The following is an 18,191-nucleotide window of genomic DNA, read 5'->3' on the forward strand; positions in this document are numbered from 1 at the left end:
GTGTGGTGGATCCCTGACTCCTTGGGAAGGGCAGAGGGATTTATTTGGAGTAATGGGATTTATCTTTCTAAATATGTGTGATGGGTCCCTGATTCCCTGGGAAGGGCAGAGGGGAACAAGAATATTTGGAATGACGGGATTTATCTCCCAAAACAAGCGTGGGAAGGACGCAGAGCAGGGCAGGAATTCCTCGTTTTACATTCCTCCCCCATCTCAGCCTCCCCATTGTCCCCACTCTGACTCCCCAATCCCTCCCCATCCCACCCTGGGGGAGCTGAATTTCCAACTGGGATCCACCTTCATTTCCACCTGGGATTCACCTTCTCCAGGGAATTCATCACCCAGGATCACATCACCCCTTTCAGATCCACTAAACACAACAAAACCCTCCTGATCCCTCTCTGCCCTTTCCTTCCTGGATTTTCTAATCTTGATAACATCAAAACCTTGATGTTCTTGTGTCTCTCTTTAAAACTCAGGCTGGGATTTTTATTTTTGGCGGGAGAGATCCCCCATCTCCTCCAGGTGGGATTTTTGTGCCAGGTTTTTCAGGGACAAAAAAACCCCCCAAAAAACCCAAACCAAACCAAACCAAACCAACCAACCAAAATAATAATAATAATAATAAAAATAATAAATAATAAAATAATAATAAAAATATAAATAAAATAATAAAATAATAAAAATGAAATAAAAATAAAAAAAATAAAATATAATAAAAAACTAATAAATATAAATAAATAATAAATATAATTAAAAAATATAATATGTCATTTTGAGGCTAGAACTGGAGAAGCAGAGGGAATGAATGAAGAAATTTCAGCTTGGAAGGAGCTAAAAATAAAACCTTGTGCTGAGTCATTCCCTGGATTTTCAGGGATGGGTTTGGAGGCAGCTCCAGGAGCTGCTGCCTGTCCCTGCCCTCTCCAATTCCAGGGAATTCTGACCCATTTCAGCCCATTCCCAATTTTAAATCCCTTTTCCATCTCGGGGCAGGATGGGCTCTCCTTGTTCTCCAGAGGGTTTTCTTTGATTTCCAGAGGTTCTCCCTTGATTTCCAGAGCCTTTTCCTTGATTTCCAATATATTGTGATATAATGATATAATTTTATCATATATCTATAATATATATTTTATATATATTATGCTATACTATTATAGTATAATATAGTATATAAAATATAATATTAATTATATATTATATTATATTATATTATATTATATTATATTATATTATATTGTATTATATTATATTATATTACATTATATTATATTATATTACATTATATTATATTACATTATATTATATTATATTATGTTGCATTGTATTATATTATATTATACTATACTATATTAATTATATTATATTATATTATATTATATTATATTATACATACATATATGTGTGTACAATATACATATAAAATATATAAAATATATATTATACACATATATAATAATAATAAATAATATATATTAATATATATTATATACATATATATACATACATATATATGATATATAATTATTATATAGAGCCCCAAACCCCTCCCTCTCCCCACCCTCCCTGACATCACCCATGACATCACCGATGACATCACCCAACCCACCCAATGACGTCACCTCCTCAGGATCCCGCCTGTCTCTTGTGGGCGGGGCGGCCACGCCCCTTCGGGCGGTACCACCGCGGGTTCTCCTGGGGGGGGGGACACGGCCCGTCCCACCCCGAGTGACGCGCGGGGGGCGAGAAGGAGCCGCGGGGGCGGCCCCGCGCATGCGCCCTGCGCGTCTCCCCTGAGGGCGGGCGGGCGGCCGGGCCGGGCGGAGGCCGCGGCCGGAGCCGGGGGCTCGCGTAGATGTGCAGCCCGGGGGAGGCCCCCCCTGGGCCGGCCCCGCCCGGGGACCTGCCCCCGGAGTGGGAGACGGATGACGAGCGCATGGCTTTCCTCTTCTCGGCCTTCAAGCAGAGCCGCGAGGTGAACAGCACCGAGTGGGACAGCAAGATGGCCTTTTGGGTCGGGCTGGTGCTGGCCCGCGGCCGGCAGAGGGGCGCCGTGAGGACCTGCCTCAGGGAGCTCCAGAACGGCTTCGAGCGGCGGGGCAGCGTCCCCTTGGGGCTGGGCACCGTCCTCAGGGAGCTGCTCAGGTAAAGGAGCCTCGGGGAAGGGCCTTGGGGAGGGAGGGTTTGTCTGGGGATGAGGTTGGTGTGATGGATCCGGGCTGGGCCAGCCTGGAGGGTGAATTTCACACTCTGTGATGGATCCGGGCTGGGCCAGCCTGGAGGGAGAATCCTGCACTCTGGAAATGCCTGGAGAGGCTGTGGCTGCCCCTGGATGTCTCTAGAAGTGTCCAAGGCCAGGCTGGATGGGGTTTGGAGCGATCTGGGATAGTGGAAGGTATCCTTGGGCATGGCAGGGGTGACACTGGGCTGGGATTTAAAGTCCTTCCAACCCAAACCAGGCTGGGATTTTGTGAGTTCCCACAGGAATATCGGGGTTCCCACAGGATTATTTGGGTTCCCACAAGAATAATGGGGTTTCTACAGGAATATCAGGGATGCCACAGGAATATCGAGGATCCCACAGGAATATTGGGCATCCCACAGGAATATTTGGGTTTCTATAGGAATATTTGGGATCCCACAGGAATATTGAGGATTCCACAGGAATATTGAGGAGTTCCCACAGAAATATCAGGGTTCCCACAGGAATACTTGGGGTTCCCACAGGAATATTGGGGGGAATCCCACAGGAATATTGGGGATCCTACAGAAATATTTGGGTTCTCACAGGAATATTGGGGTTCCCACAGGAATATTTGGATTTCTATAGGAATATTGAGGAGTTCCCACAGGAATATTTGGGGATCCCACAGGAATATTTGGGTTTCCACAGGAATATCGAGGATTCCACTGGAATATTTGGGTTCCCACAGGAATATTGGGGAGAATCCCACAGGAATATTGGGGATTCCACAGTAATATTGGGGATTCCACAGGAATATTGAGGAGTTCCCACAGAAATATCAGGGTTCCCACAGGAATATTTGGGTTTCCACAGGAATATTTGAGTTTCCACAGGAATATTGAGGTTCCTACAGGAATATTTGGATTCCCACAGGAATATTTGGAATCCCACAGGAATATTTGGAATCCCACAGGGATATTTGTATTTCCATAGGAATATTTGGGTCCCCACAGGAATATTTGTATTTCCACAGGATTATTGGGGATCCCACAGGAATATTTGGGTTAAATGGAGGGACAGTCCCTGGAATGTTGTGGTTTTGCCGAGGGCACCAGGGGATGTTTTGAGCTGCTGTTTCCAAGCAGAGCTTTTTTGTGCTGTGAAATTTGAACCCAGGATTGAGACCTTGACAACAGCAAGAGCTCTGTTGGTGATCTCAAAAATTAAACCATTAAAACTGAGAACCTGTTGTTGCAATTTAATACAAAACCAGAACTATCTCGAAATTATTACCCCTAAAATTGACCCTCCACGTTCATTTCTTTGTTTGGAAAACCAGGAGAAACTTACAAAACGGGGGGAAAAAAAAAAGAGTTAAACAAAAGGTACTTGGGATCCAGAGGAAGCAGAGGAGGGGAACACAAACCACAAATCTCAACCTCGAGCTGGGTTTGGTGATAAAAAAACACCACTTTTTGGAGTGGATGTCCAAGTTTTAGGCTGCCTGAGTTCACTTCCACCTGGATTTATCTCCTCCCCAGGCGTGGGAAGCTGCAGAGGGAGTCAGACTTCATGGCCAGTGTGGACAGCAGCTGGATCTCCTGGGGTGTGGGAGTTTTCATCCTGAAACCCCTCAAATGGACCCTTTCCAGTGTGTTGGGGGACAGCAAAATCCCTGAGGAGGAGGAGGTCCTGATTTATGTGGAGCTGCTCCAGGTGAGTGGTGTTGAGATGTTTCCTGGGGTTTGTGCATCTCCAGGAAAACCAGGAGTTATTTTTCAGGGCTGAGCTGATCCTTTTTGGTGTTTCTGAGGTGTTCAAAAGCCTGGAGAGAGATTAATTGAGTGGGATGGGAAGGGATTTAGATCTGCTGGTGTTCCTGGGAGATAATGGAGCTGCCCCAAGGGCTGGAGCCAGGCTGGGAGAGCTGGGAATGTTCACCTGGAGAAGGGAAAGCTCCAGGGAAAGCTCAGAGCCCCTTCCAGAGCCTAAAGGGGCTCCAGGAGAGCTGGAGAGGGATTTGGATAACGGATGGAGGGACAGGACACAGGGAATGGCTTCCCACTGGGAAAGGGGAGATTTGGGAGGGAATTCCTGGCTGGGCTGGAATTCCCAGATTTGTTGTGGCTGCCCCTGGATCCCTGGAATGCCCAAGGCCAGATTGGGATAACCTGGGACAGTGGGAGGTGTCCCTGTCCATGGCAGGGGTGACACTGGGTGGGATTTAAGGTCCCTTCCCACCCAAACCATTCCAGGATTTTGTTTTCCCATCCCTCTGTGGGGGCTGCAGGAACAGCCCTGGACACTGGGAATGTGCTGGGCAGGAGAACTGGAGGGACAGGACACAGGGAAGTGGGGGTTTATTAAAGTGAGGATTTATTAAAGTGGGGATTTATTAAAGGCCTTCAATATTCATTCAATATTTATTAAAGGCCTTCAGTAGACACACCTTGGGCAGTCAGAGGGGACACCCAAGGTGGACAATGAGCACAAGTTTTTCAGACAACACAATTCAGACAATTGTATTGAATTATAAATGTGATCCATTTACATATCAGGGGTTGATATTTCAGTTACAACTTCAGGTAATGAAGTAATTTTCCCCTCCAGTTTGCTCTCCCCATAATAAATTTCTGTTTATTCTTTTTGGGGGTGAGGCTTTAGAGTGCCCTTGAGCTTCAGGCCCAGAGAGGAATTATTTTGCCTGCCCAAAACACAAAGATAACACTTGATACAGAGTTTATCCACTAAAGCCCTACAGGATTTGAAAAACCCAAAAGCTAAAAATCCTAAAGGCACTCCCTGTATCCTTTTCAGGAGAAAGCAGAGGAGGTTTATCGTTTCTACCAGAACTCTGCCCTGTCCTCCCACCCCGTGGTGGCCCTGTCCGAGCTGCGCTCGCTCTGCGCCGGCCTCTGCCCCGACGAAAGGACCTTCTACCTGTTGCTGCTGCAGCTGCAGAAGGAGAAGAGGGTCACCATCCTGGAACAGAATGGAGAGAAGGTACAGGGTCCAGGTGACTGCTTTTGGGTGGTATCATCCTCGTCTTGCTTGGAGAGAAATGGATTTTGGTGGGTAAAATGGGTGTTGTCTGCCTGGAAAGGTAAATTCTAACGTTGTTACCAATGACAAGGAATCCTCATTCTGGCATGGCAGGTTCTTTAAGCATTGATAATAATTCTGATTTAATTTAAGAGCTGAAAATGTGGCAGACCCTGCAGGTTGACTATTCCCAGATACACAAACTCCACACCTCTGGAATTGGCGTGGAATTCCACGTTTGTTTTTTTTTTTAAAGCTTTTTCTGTTTGTCACTTCCCACAGAGGTGCAGGTTCTCAGCTCTGAGATTCCACTTGCCCTGTAGTGTTCTGAAACCCTGTGAGTCTGACATTCCCATCCACTTCCAAAATCTGGGAACAGCTTTAAATCTTCCAGATGTTTCACTCAGGCTTTTTATTTCCACCCTGCCCAATTTAATATCAAACCCTTTGGTGCCTGGCACACCCTTAGCACTCCAAAGCTCAAATTGGGCTTGCAAAAAAACCTTCTTTTCCTTCCTTTCCAAGCAAAACCCTTCCCAATTCAGGGGAGGTTCCACTTGCCCTGTAGTTCTGAAATCCCTGGGAGTCTGACATTCCCATCCACTTCCAAAATCTGGGAACAGCTTTAAATCTTCCATGTGTCCCACTCAGGCTTTTTGTTTCCACTCTGCCCAATTTAATATTAAACCCTTTGGTATCTGGCACATCCTTACGACTCCAAGGCCTTGCAAAAAACCTTCTTTTCCTTCCTTCTCAAGTGAAACCCTTCCTAATTCAGGATTTTGGGAAGTGACTCCAGGCTGTGGTGCTGTGATTTCAGATTGTGAAGTTTGCCCGGGGTCTCCACGCCAAAGTGTCCCCCATGAACGACGTGGACATCGGGGTCTATCAGCTCATGCAGAGTGAGCAGCTGCTGTCACAGAAGGTGGAGTCCCTTTCCCAGGAAGCAGAGAAGTAATTTGGGGGGAAGGGAGGTGGGAAAAACACCTGTGGGATGTTTGGGATACGATTAAAAGCTCATTTCTCTTGTTGTTCTTTTTTTATTTGTAAATAAAACAGTCCTTGGTTGTGTGGTGGGGCAGCTTTCCCAGCTTTTGTTCCCTGTTCCCTGTGAAAACATGGATGTGAGGAATGTTTGCAAGGATTTGGAATTAATTCAAGAATCACCAGGGCTTTGAGGGTGATTGTATCCAAAATTCACCATCGTGGTCTCCTCAGAGAAAGGGAGAGGGTGGTTGTGGCTTGTAAAACAAGGAAGAAATTTTAATTTTTTTTCCTTTTTCCTTTATCTTCCAGGTGTAAAGAGGATGCCAGGAGTGCTTGCAGAGCTGGGAAGAAGCAGCTGGTGAGTGGAACTCCCAGGGAAATGTCCTGGAGCTGCTCCAGGGGTGCAGGTCATACCCAGGGTTAAACCTGGGGGGTTCATTCCAAGTGGTGATTCTGAAGCCAAAACTCTTCTTAAGGTGAAGGATTTATTTTTCCTTAGTGAGGCGATGAAGGGAAAAGGAAATAAACTCTCAAACCCACCTGTTTTCTGTGTGCCTCAGGGATTCCTGGTTGATTTAAGGATTTTTTTTATGGCACTTCCAATCCCAGAATATCCCGAGTTTTAAGGGACCCACTCAGAATCATCAAAATCCAACTCCTGGCTCTTTTTAAATGATTTTTTTTAATTTGTCACTTAATTTTTTTACTTGAGATGGTCATTTCTGACCAACTTTTGCACAAACACACATTTGACAACCTTTCTCTGCTTTTCCTGTATGATGCAGCAGGCAACAAACCCCTGCCTTTAATCCTCATGAAATTCCCCAAAGATGGATTTTTTTGAAAGAAACTTCAACACCCAGGGATGTGAATAGCTGCAGATGCCAGCTGGAATATTTCACATGCTCTGACCAGCTTTTTAAAGTAGAAATCCAGGATTTTTCTGCTGGATGTGACCCAGGAATACCTGGATGAACCCACAGGTGCAGCGCAGTGTCCGTTCCCCGTTTTTTCCCCCCTTCACCTCAATTTTCCCAAGAATTCCTGCACTCACCAAAGTGGGAATAAACCCAGGGGGAGGGAAAACCTCCCAGAATTGTGTTTAGAGCTGAGCTGGAATATTCCAGATGGCCTGACCAGCTTTTTAAAGGATTTTTCTGCTGGATGTGACCCAGAAATACCTGGATGAACCCACAGGTGCAGCGCAGCGACCGTTCCCCATTTTTTACTCCTTCATCCCAATTTTCCCAGGAATTCCTGCACTCACCAAAGTGGGAATAAACCCAGGGGAGGGGAAAACCTCTCAGGATTATGTTTAGAGCTGAGCTGGAATATTCCAGATGGCCTGACCAGCTTTTTAAAGCAGGAACCAAGGATTTTTGAATACCTGGATGAACCCTCAGCGCAGCGTCCATTCCCTGTTTTTTACCCTTTCATCCCAATTTTCCCAAGAATTCCTGCACTCACCAAAGTGGGAATAAACCCAGGGGTAGAGAAAACCTCTCAGAACTGTGTGTAAAGCCGATCTGAGCTCTCTGTGTGGTGTTTCTGTGCCCTGGCAGGCCCTGAGGTGCCTCAAGTCGAAGCGGAGGACGGAGCGGCGCATCGAGGAGCTGCACTCCAAGCTGGACGCGGTGCAGGGGATCCTGGATCGGATCTACGCCTCCCAAACCGACCAGATGGTACCGTGGGCTCCTCCCCTGGGCTCCTCCTGCTCCTCCAGCCCCTCTTTCCTTCCCTTCAGGGGTGGGGTTTTTCCTGGGATTGTCCCTCTGGGTAAAGCTGCCTCAGTTTTTTGTTGGCTCTCTGAGGTTCTGGCTTGGGAAGCAGCTCTGGAGAGGAGTTCTCGCTGTTTTAATCAGATTTGTGCATATTTTTGTCTTTTATTTTTAATTTCTAGGGGTTTATAACCTTCCATCCTGGAGTTCCTCAGCATTCTGCATCTTTCTGTCTTTTATTTTTGATTACAAAGTGTTTAAGACCTGCCAGCCTGGAGTTCATCAACATTGTGCATATTTTTGTCTTTTATTTTTAATTTCTCCCCTGGGCTCCTCCAGACCCTCCCTGCCCCTCTTTCCTTCCCTTCAGGGGTGGGGTTTTTCCTGGGATTGTCCCTCTGGGTAAAGCTGCCTCAGTTTTTTGTTGGCTCTCTGAGGTTCTGGCTTGGGAAGCAGCTCTGGAGAGGAGTTCTCGCTGTTTTAATCAGATTTGTGCATATTTTTGTCTTTTTGTTTTTAATTTCTAGGGGTTTATAACCTTCCATCCTGGAGTTCCTCAGCATTCTGCATCTTTCTGTCTTTTATTTTTAATTTCCAGGTATTTAATGCCAACCAGGCTGGAGTTCATGAGCATTAAACATTTTCTTCTCTTTTATTTTTAATTTCCAATTGTTTAATGCCAACCAGGCTGGAGTTCATGAGCATTAAACATATTTTTGTCTTTTATTTTTAATTTCCAAGTGTTTAGTGCCTACCACCCCGGACTTGATGCTCATTAAACATCTTTTCTATATTTTATTTTTATTTTCCAGGTGTTCAATGCCTACCAGGCTGGACTTGATGCTCATTAAACATCTTTTCTATATTTTATTTTTAATTTCCAATTGTTCAATGCCCACCAACCCGGACTTGATGATCATTAAACATCTTTTCTGTATTTTATTTTTAATTTCCAGGTGTTTAATGCCCACCAACCTGGACTTGATGCTCATTAAACATCTTTTCTCTATTTTATTTTTTATTTTCCAGGTGTTCAATGCCTACCAGGCTGGAGTGGGAGCCCTGAAGCTTTCCATGAAGGATGTGACTGTGGAGAGGGCAGAGAACCTGGTGGATCAGATCCAAGAGGTACTGGGAGAACCAGGGGAGTTGTGGAAATTCCCCAGACATTCATTAATTATTAATTCCTTGGTTGCTTTTAATTATTTAAGTTTTTTCCTTCATGGCACTAAAGCAAACTGACTTGGTTTTGAGCTGAAAGATCAGCAAAAAGAAGATTTCTGGTTTTTGCTGTTATGTATTTTAATTTAATTTAAATTTGTGTATTTTGTGGGGTTTTATGATCAGTAATATTGGGGGAGCACTCACCTTTCCTAGAAAGTCTTTATTAAAAATATTGTCTTTAGTCTTTATTTAAAATACAAATCAAAACTTTGGAAGCTTTTTGTGCATGAAACAGCTTGACATTTTATTTTATTTTATTTTATTTTATTTTATTTTATTTTTATTTTATTTTTATTTTTATTTTATTTTTATTTTTTTATTATTTTATTTTTATTTTATTTTATTTTTATTTTATTTTATTTTGGTTCTATTTATTTTATTTTTATTTCATTTTATTTTTTTTATTTTTATTTTATTTCATTTATATTCTATCTTTTAAAAATTAATTTTATTCTATTATATTCTATTTTTCATTTTTATTCTATTTTTAAAATGTAATTTTATTCTATTTTATTCTTTTTTATTCTATTTTATTCTTTTTTTTCTTCATTTTATTCTATTTTATTTTTTATTGTTTATTTTATTGTATTTTATTTTTTTATTCTATTTTATTCTTTTTTAAAATTTTTTATTCTATTTTATTTTTTTTTTCGTTTTTTTTTAATTGTTAATTTTTTTTTCATAGGTTGGACTTGATGATCTCAAAGATCTTTTCCAACCCAGTTAATTCTGTAATTCTGTAATTCTGTGATCTCCTGCATTTCAGGCAGGGAAAGGAGTTAATTCCTGCTGCCTTTAGATCAATTTGGATTATTTCTGTTATTTGCTAAAGCAGCTACAGAAGGGCACAAAGTGAATTTCTGCTCTTGATCTGACGGTGTTTGTTTTACCTCAGCTCTGTGACACTCAAGATGAAGTGGCCCAGACTCTGGCTGGAGTGGGGATCAACGGCCTGGGTACGTCCTGGCTTTTTATCCTTTGCTCCCTGTTTTCCCTGTTCCCTCCTTTCCCTGTTCCCTGTTTTCCCTGCTCCCTCTTTCTCCTGCTCCCACCCTTTCCCTGCTCCCTCTTTTCCCTGTTCCTTGTTTTCCCTGCTTGTTTTCCTCCATCCCTTTCCCTGCTGCCTCCTTTCCCTGCTGCCTCCTTTCCCTGCTCCATCCCTTTCCCTGCTCCATCCCTTTCCCTGCTCCATCCCTTTCCCTGCTCCATCCCTTTCCCTGCTCCATCCCTTTCCCTGCTCCATCCCTTCTTTCCTTGCTCATCCCTTTCCCTGCTCCCTCTCTCCTTTCCCTGCTCCATCCCTTTCCCTGCTTCCTCCCTCTTTTTCCTCCTCCCACCCTTTCCCTGCTCCCTCCTTTCCCTCCACCCTCCTTTCCTTGCTCATCCCTTTCCCTGCTCCCTGTTTTCCCTGCTCCATCCCTTTCCCTGTTTTCCCTGCTCGTCCCTTTCCCTGTTCTTTGTTTTCCCTGCTCCCTCCCTCCTTTCCCTGCTCACCCCTTTCCCTGCTCCCTCCCTCTTTTCCCTGTTCCTCCTTTCCCTGCTCCCTCTTTTCCTTCTTCCTTCCCTCTTTTCCCTGCTCCCTCTTTTCCCTGCTCCCTCTTTTCCCTGTTCCCTCCCTCCCTCCTCCATCCCTCTTTTCCCTGCTCCCTCCCTTTCCTGGCTCTCTCTCTCCTTTTCCTGCTCCCTGTTTTCCCTGCTCATCCCTTTCCCTGCTCCCTCCCTCTTTTCCCTGCTCCCTCCCTTTCCCTGTTCCCTCTTTTCCCTGTTCCCTCTTTTCCCTGCTCCATCCCTTTCCCTGCTCCATCCCTTTCCCTGCTCCATCCCTTTCCCTGCTCCCTCCCTCCTTTCCCTGCTCCATCCCTTCCCTTCTCCACCCCCAGCCCCTTCCTGTGGGAATAAACTCTTCCCAAAACACCAAAGTTGGTGCCTTGAAGGGAAGGGGGAGCAGGGAAGTTCATTGCTGACAGTTTATTCATCTCCAAACCCTCGTGGTCCCCGTTTGGGACTGGATTTCAGTTCAGATCTGTGTAATGTCGATTGAAATCTATTTTTAGTGTGGCTGCTGCTTTGTTTTTTTTGGAAGTGATGAGCTTTTTCCTCTGGCCTGGCTGTTGCTGCAGCTCTTTTGCCTCTGCTGAGAGGTGCCAGAGCCTCTTGGCTTCAGTGCCAAGAAAAAAAAACAACCCCAAATTCTTCCTTACACGAGGACAGAATTTTCAATCCTTTAAAAGAAATACAGGAAATTCCTTGTGAGTAACAATGGATGGGAGGAATAACAGCTCTGGTTTGGATCTGTGGCTGTGAGGGCTGAGCTCTCCTTGGAGCTGAAATGTTTCCTTTAACCAGCAGAGATGGACTCAGAGGAGCTGGAGAAGGAGCTGGACAGTCTCCTGCAGGACTCCAGTAAGGATTCCCTGGATCTGCCTCCCGTGCCCCAGGGGGTGCCCAGCACTGCCCCCATCTCTGATGCCGAGCTGGAAGCTGAGCTGGAGCAGCTCTCCGTGTCTGCTGGAGGTGGGAAAGGCTCCAGGGGCCCTGGGAGGGAGCTGGGACAGCCCTGGGGGTCTGCAGGGCTGGGTACAGTCCTGGGAGGGATGGGAATTGTCCTGGATCAGCAGAGCTTAACCCAGTCCTGGGAGGGTTGGGAATTATCCTGGATCCTGGTTCAGCAGAGCTGAACCCAGTCCTAGGAGAGCTGGAAATTATCCTGGGTCCTGCTTCAGCAGAGCCTGACTTAGTCCTGGGAGGGCTGGGAATTATCCTGGTTCAGCACAGCTAAATCCAGTCCTGGGAGGGCTGGGAATTATCCTGGTTCAGCACAGCTAAATCCAGTCCTGGGAGGGCTGGGAATTATCCTGGTTCAGCACAGCTAAATCCAGTCCTGGGAGAGCTGGGAATTATCCTGGTTCAGCACAGCTAAATCCAGTCCTGGGAGAGCTGGGAATTATCCTGGTTCAGCACAGCTAAATCCAGTCCTGGGAGAGCTGGGAATTATCCTGGTTCAGCACAGCTAAATCCAGTCCTGGGAGGGCTGGGAATTATCCTGGTTCAGCACAGCTAAATCCAGTCCTGGGAGGGCTGGGAATTATTCTGGATCCTGGTTCAGCAGAGCTTAACCCAGTCCTGGGAATTTTGCCTGGAACCTGGGAATTCTGCCTAGATCCTGGTTCAGCAGGGATAAACCCAGTTCTGGGAGAGCTGAGAATTATTCTGGATCCTGGTTCAGCAGAGCTAAATCTAGTTCTGGGAATTCTGCCTGGATCCTGGTTCAGTGGAGCTGAACCCACCTCTGGGAGAGCTGGGAATTATCCTGGATCAGCAGAACTTAACCTCAGTCCCGAGAGAGCTGGGAATTATTCTGGATCCTGGTTCAGCAGAGCTTAACCGAATTCCAGGAATTCTGCCTGGATCTTGGGAATTCTACCTGGATCCTGGTTCAGCAGAGCCTCACTTAGTCCTGGGAGAGCTGGGAATTCTGCCTGGATCAGCAGAACTAAAACCAATCCTGGGAATTATCCTGGATCCTGCTTCAGCAGAGCTAAATCTAGTTCTGGGAGAACTGAGAATTATTCTGGATCCTGGTTCAGCAGAGCTAAATCCAGTTCTGGGAATTCTGCCTGGGTCAGCAGAACTAAAACCAGTCCTGGGAATTGTGCCTGGATCCTGGTTCAGCAGAGCTAAACCCAGTCCTGAGAGAGCTGGGAATTATTCTGGATCCTGGTTCAGCAGAGCTAAATCCTGTTCTGGGAATTGTGCCTGGATCCTGGTTCAGCAGAGCCTCACCCAGTCCTGGGAGAGCTGGGAATTATTCTGGATCCTGGATCAGCAGAGCTAAATCCTGTTCTGGGAATTGTGCCTGGATCCTGGTTCAGCAGAGCCTCACCCAGTCCTGGGAGAGCTGGGAATTATCCTGGATCAGCAGAATTCAACCCCAGTCCTGGCACAGCTGGGAATTCTGCCTGGATCCTTTGCCAGGGGTGGAGGGAGAGCTGAAGGCTCTGTGAGGGAGCTCTGCTCAGATTAATTGCCTTTTTAAATTTAACAAAGCTGTACAAAGCCAGGCAGTGTTGGAAGGGATAAAACTGACAGGATTTTTCCAGCATTCAGCATCTTCCCTGGAATGCTCTTTATCTGGGCTTTATTAACTGATGAGGAAATAAATAATAAGAATGATAAATAAATCCTATTTTATGATTTATTAGTGATCTCTTTGAGTCCCTTCCAACTCAGGATATCCTATGATTTAATAACAGCGAATGACCAGAGTTTAATGGGCTTGAACTGAGCTTCCCCTACACCTGTCTCGGGACACTTTCAGTTTTCCTTTTGGGAATCTGTTTATGGACAATCCCACAGGATTGGCTGGGTAGTTTTCTTTATGTTTGGGCTGGTTATAACCTCAATTTCCAGAGGCTGTCAAACCTATCAAACAGGTGATTCCAGGGGGATGGAAGATGGAATTCCAGGGGGATGGAACAAGGGATTGTAGGGGGTGGAATATTTGATTCCAGAGGGATGGAACAGGGGATTCCAGAGGGATGGAACAGGGGATTCCAGGGGGATGGAACAGGGGATTCCAGGGGGATGGAACAGGGGATTCCAGAGGGATGGAACAGGGGATTCCAGGGGGATGGAACAGGGGATTCCAGGGGGATGGAACAGGTGATTCCAGGGGGATGGAACAGGTAATTCCTGAGGGATGGAACAGATAATTCCAGAGAGATGGAATGTTTGATTCCAGGAGGATGGAACATGGGATTCCAGGGGATGGAACAAGTGATTCCAAGGAGATGGAGCTGAGCAGGGAAGCACCAAGACTCTCTGGAATTTTATTGGGTGGTTGTGGCTGTGTTTGATGAGCTCTGATCTCTCCTCTGTTGTAATTCCCTTCACAGATGTGGCACAAAAGACTCCCTCAGCCTCTTCTGAACCCAAAACAGCTCTGGGACTGAATCTCTGAGGAGCCAAACACAATCCTGTTGCTGCGGTTCGGGAAATCCTCTCAATGTTCCGTAACTTATTTCCAGAACTTCCAAGGAGAGAGTGGGGGGAACACCCTCCCCTGTCCTTCTGGATCAGTCTTTGCTCAGCAGCAGGAGCTCCTGCCATGACAATCCACTCTGGACCTGGCCCCAGCTGGTTGTTTGTCATCTCTGTGCCAACCTGGTGACCCCGAGTCACTGTCACATCCCACCTTCCCTCCTTGGGAACGACAACTCCAGCCAAGACAAAACTCTTCTGTGTCCATAACAGTGCTCTGGTTTTTTGGGTTTGATTTTTTTTTTTAATTATTATTTTTAATTTTTTTTTTTTTTTTGGTTTCTTTTCTCTTTGCTGTGGCTGATGTTGAGAATCTGAGTAGCAGCAGCGTTGCAGTGGCTCAGCACTTGGCTCTTTTTTTTTTTTTTTTTGTGTGGTTGTTTAGAACACTTGGCACCTCACTTTTCTGCCCGTCCTGTACCTGCAGCTAGCCTCAAACACCTGGTGCTTGTTTGTGTCCCTCCCTCTGGATCCTGCACTCACAGCCAGGCACTGAGACTGCTCAGTTTTGGGAGATTTTGGTGCTGCTCAGAGAGCCCAGCGATGGCAAAAAGACAAAAAGAATCCCCATCTCTCTGTGATGACATTGAAGGCCTTAAAAGGGAGACCTGCAAAAGATTTCCCCCCTTGGGGAGTTGGCCCTGCTGCCATCCAGCCTCTTCTTCCCTGCTGGATTTCCTGTCGAAATTGGAGCTGCTGGTTATTTTTGTATCCTCCCTGTAAGCAAATCTTCCCTGGAGCTGCGGGGTGATGGCTCTGAGCTGCCACAGGGGGGTTTGGAGTGGGGAGAGAAGGGATCCCTTGGGAGAGCACAGCCCTGGGCTTTGCCTTCAGCCCTGCCACTGCCATCCCACGGGACTGTGTGCTCCCAAAAAACCCCAAACCCATCCCCTGTGGATGTTTTAATGCACAAAACCCTGAGCACCTCACCTGCAGCTGCTCCAGGGCTGCCTCTCCCCTCACCAAGCCAAACCTTCCTCTTTTGCAGGTCACTTTTTACCCCAAATCCCCAAAAAACGGAGCTGCCAGGAGGGGGATGTGCCCTTCCCTGGGATCCCTGAGCGTGGCAGGGCAGTGCCTGGCTGCCTGTGGAGGGGAGGGGTCCCCAGCCCTGGGAAATGTATCCCACACCATTGGGAATGTGCTCCAGCACTATTTGGGAATGTTTTCCACCACCACTTGGAATGCATTCCCACACCATTGGGAATGTTATTTCCAGCCCCACTGGGAATGTTTTCCAGCCCCTCTGGGAATGTGTTCCAGCACTATTTTGGAATGTTTTCCGGCACCATTTGGAATGTTTTCCCACACCACTGGGAATGTATTCCCAGTATTCCCAGCCCCACTGGGAATATGTTCCCACAGCTCCATTGGGAATGTTTTCCAGCTCCATTGGGAATGTTTTCCAGCCCCACTGGGAATGTATCCCACAGCCCCATTGGGAATGTTTTCCAGCTCCATTGGGAATGTGTTCCAGCCCCATTGGGAATGTTTTCCCAGCCCCACTAGGAATGTGCTCCACCAGTATTGGGAATGTGTTCCAGCCCCATTGGGAATGTGTTCCAGCCCCATTGGGAATGTGTTCCAGCCCCTCTGGGAATGTTTTCCAGCCCCATTGGGAATGTTTTCCAGCCCCTCTGGGAATGTTTTCCAGCCCTTCCACGCTGCCTCTCCCAGCTCCACTGCTCAGTGGCATTTTGGGATAATGGAATGAAGGGCTGGAGTTTCCCTTCCTGCTGATCATTTCTTGCCCCAGGGCTAGGGGTGTCCCCAGGGTGGCAGTGGGGGTGTCCCCAAGGTCAGGGTGGCAGTGGGAGTGTCCCCAGGGTGGCACTGGGGTGTCTCCATGGTGTCAATAGGGATGTCCCCAGGGTGGCAATGGGGGTGTCCCCAAGGCCAGGAGTGGCAGTGGGATGTCCCCAGGGTCAGGGTGGAAGTGGGGGTGTCCCCAGGGTGGCACTGGGGTGTCCCCAGGGTGTCAATGGGGGTGTCCCCAGGGTGGCAGTGGGATGTCCCCAGGGTGTCAATGGGGGTGTCCCCAGGGTGGCAGTGGGGATGTCCCCAGGGTGGCAGTGGGGGTGTCCCCAGGGTGGCACTGGGGTGTCCCCAGGGTGTCAATGGGGGTGTCCCCAGGGTGTCAATGGGGGTGTCCCCAGGGTGGCAGTGGGGGTGTCCCCAAGGCCAGGGTGTCAGTGGGGATGTCCCCAGGGTGTCAATGGGGTGTCCCCAGGGCTGTGTCCCCTCTGTCCCCCCTCCCCAGTGCAGGCCCCTCCGGGGGCAGGGGGAGGCTGCAGCTCACGGTCCCCCCATGGAATGATGTAAAATTCGAAGCTCTGTGTCCTTTCCTCTGGAAGTAAACGGGAGAAAGACCTCGGTGTGTTCCTGCCTGTGTGTGACAGGAGGGGAGGGGAGGGACCCCGGGGGCTTTTCCCTGTTCCAGCTGCTGTTCCAGCTGTGCTGGAATCCAGGGACACTCCTGGGCTGCTTTATCCCAACCCAAACTGAGCAACTGCTGCACCCACCAGGCTTTAACCTGGGTGTAAAAAGCCCATTATTAAATATTACCACATTTAATCATTTGTCTGGTTTTTTTGGGTGGCACCACCTTCATTCCTGGTGTCATTTTTTGGACACAATTCCCACTTTTTCATATCTTTCCCCTTCTTTTTTATCACTCTGGATTTCCACTCTTCACTCTCAAGTCTCACAGTCACAGCCCTTTGCCTAAACCACTTTGCCCGTGGAGAAAAGGAAATAAATTCTAATGAACCCCTTGGTTTTGTACCAAGCTGATTTTTGGGACAGTTTTCCACCCAGCTTTTTGTTCTGATTTTAATTAAATCAGCCCAGACTGGGAGCCTGGTGCTGGTTTTCCCTCTGCCTGAAGAAAATTAATGTAAATTGAGTGGTTTGGTGTATAAAAAACCAAATTTCCCTGTAAAACCACCATACCTAAACCTGGAATTCCCAGGCTGTCGGTGCTGAGGTTTGAGTTCATCCCTGGAAACCTCCCATGGATTTTTTTACAGGGCTCACCTACAACCTGGATTTTTATTTTGAGAGTCTCACTCCTCCTCCTTTCTCCCCTGATCTCAATATTTGCCCCTTCCCTGGAAATCTGGAGAGATTCCTGCAGGAATAAACTCTCCCCTGCAATCCTGGGATGCACCAGCCCTGCTGGAAGTGACATTTAGGAGTTAAACCCCAGCAGCTGCTGCTTTATTTGGAGTGGCTGGTAATTTTGTGCCTTTGATGCAGAGTGGGGGATGTAATCAGGGTGCCTGAATGGAGAATTTTCAGGATATTTTGGTGAGACAGCAGGGAGGGGAAATCAAGGGCAGCCTCTTGCTGGGTGAGGAAATTAAATATAAAAAACTTTGAGCTCGATTGCCACCGAACTGGAATCTTTTAATGCTGGAGAGGTGTTTAAAATAGTGCTTAACTTGAGGCTGGAGGAAAATAAATAGCTGCTGAATTGATGATAAAATAATGCAGTTTCTTCAGAGGGGGAGATTGGGTGTCTCAGGAGGAGCTGCTGGGTTTGGTTTGTCTGGGGCAGCAGAGCCTGCAGGGGGTTCTGCAACAGGTGGGGTCCAGAATGGGCAGAAATTGGATAAGTTGGATCCAGTCCCATTCTCATCCCAATCCCATCCAATCTCAGCCCAATCCCATCCCAATCCCATCCCAATCCCATCTCATCCTATCCATTCCAATCCCATCCAATCCCAGCCAATCACATCCAATCCCGTCCAAATCCCAATCCCATCCCATTCCCACTCCCATCCTAATCCCATCACAATCCCAGTCCCATCTCAATCCCATCCAATTCCATCCCAATCCCACCCCAATTCCATCCCAATCCATCCCAATCCCATCCAACCCCATCCCAAACCCAATCCCAATCCCATCCCAATCCCATCCCAATCAATCCCAATCCTCTCCAATCCCATCCCAATCCCATCCAATCCCATCTCAATCCCATCCCATTCTAATCC

General features: G+C 47.1%; 1 protein-coding gene across 1 annotated transcript; it reads left to right on the plus strand.

Annotated features, from left to right (window-relative positions):
- The first annotated feature begins 1,772 nt into the window (after window positions 1–1,772).
- Window positions 1,773–14,542, plus strand: CHMP7 (charged multivesicular body protein 7). Its single transcript, XM_083880378.1, has 10 exons — window positions 1,773–2,145; window positions 3,727–3,901; window positions 5,003–5,188; window positions 6,048–6,181; window positions 6,524–6,572; window positions 7,777–7,896; window positions 8,962–9,060; window positions 10,052–10,112; window positions 11,506–11,670; window positions 14,052–14,542. The coding sequence occupies exons 1-10, from the start codon at window positions 1,856–1,858 to the stop codon at window positions 14,114–14,116; spliced, it is 1,344 nt and encodes a 447-aa protein (XP_083736504.1). The 5' UTR covers window positions 1,773–1,855; the 3' UTR covers window positions 14,117–14,542.
- The last annotated feature ends 3,649 nt before the right edge of the window (window positions 14,543–18,191 follow it).

The sequence above is a fragment of the Zosterops lateralis genome, assembly GCF_965231275.1.
Source record: "Zosterops lateralis genome assembly, chromosome: 30".
NCBI classification, from domain to species: domain Eukaryota; kingdom Metazoa; phylum Chordata; class Aves; order Passeriformes; family Zosteropidae; genus Zosterops; species Zosterops lateralis.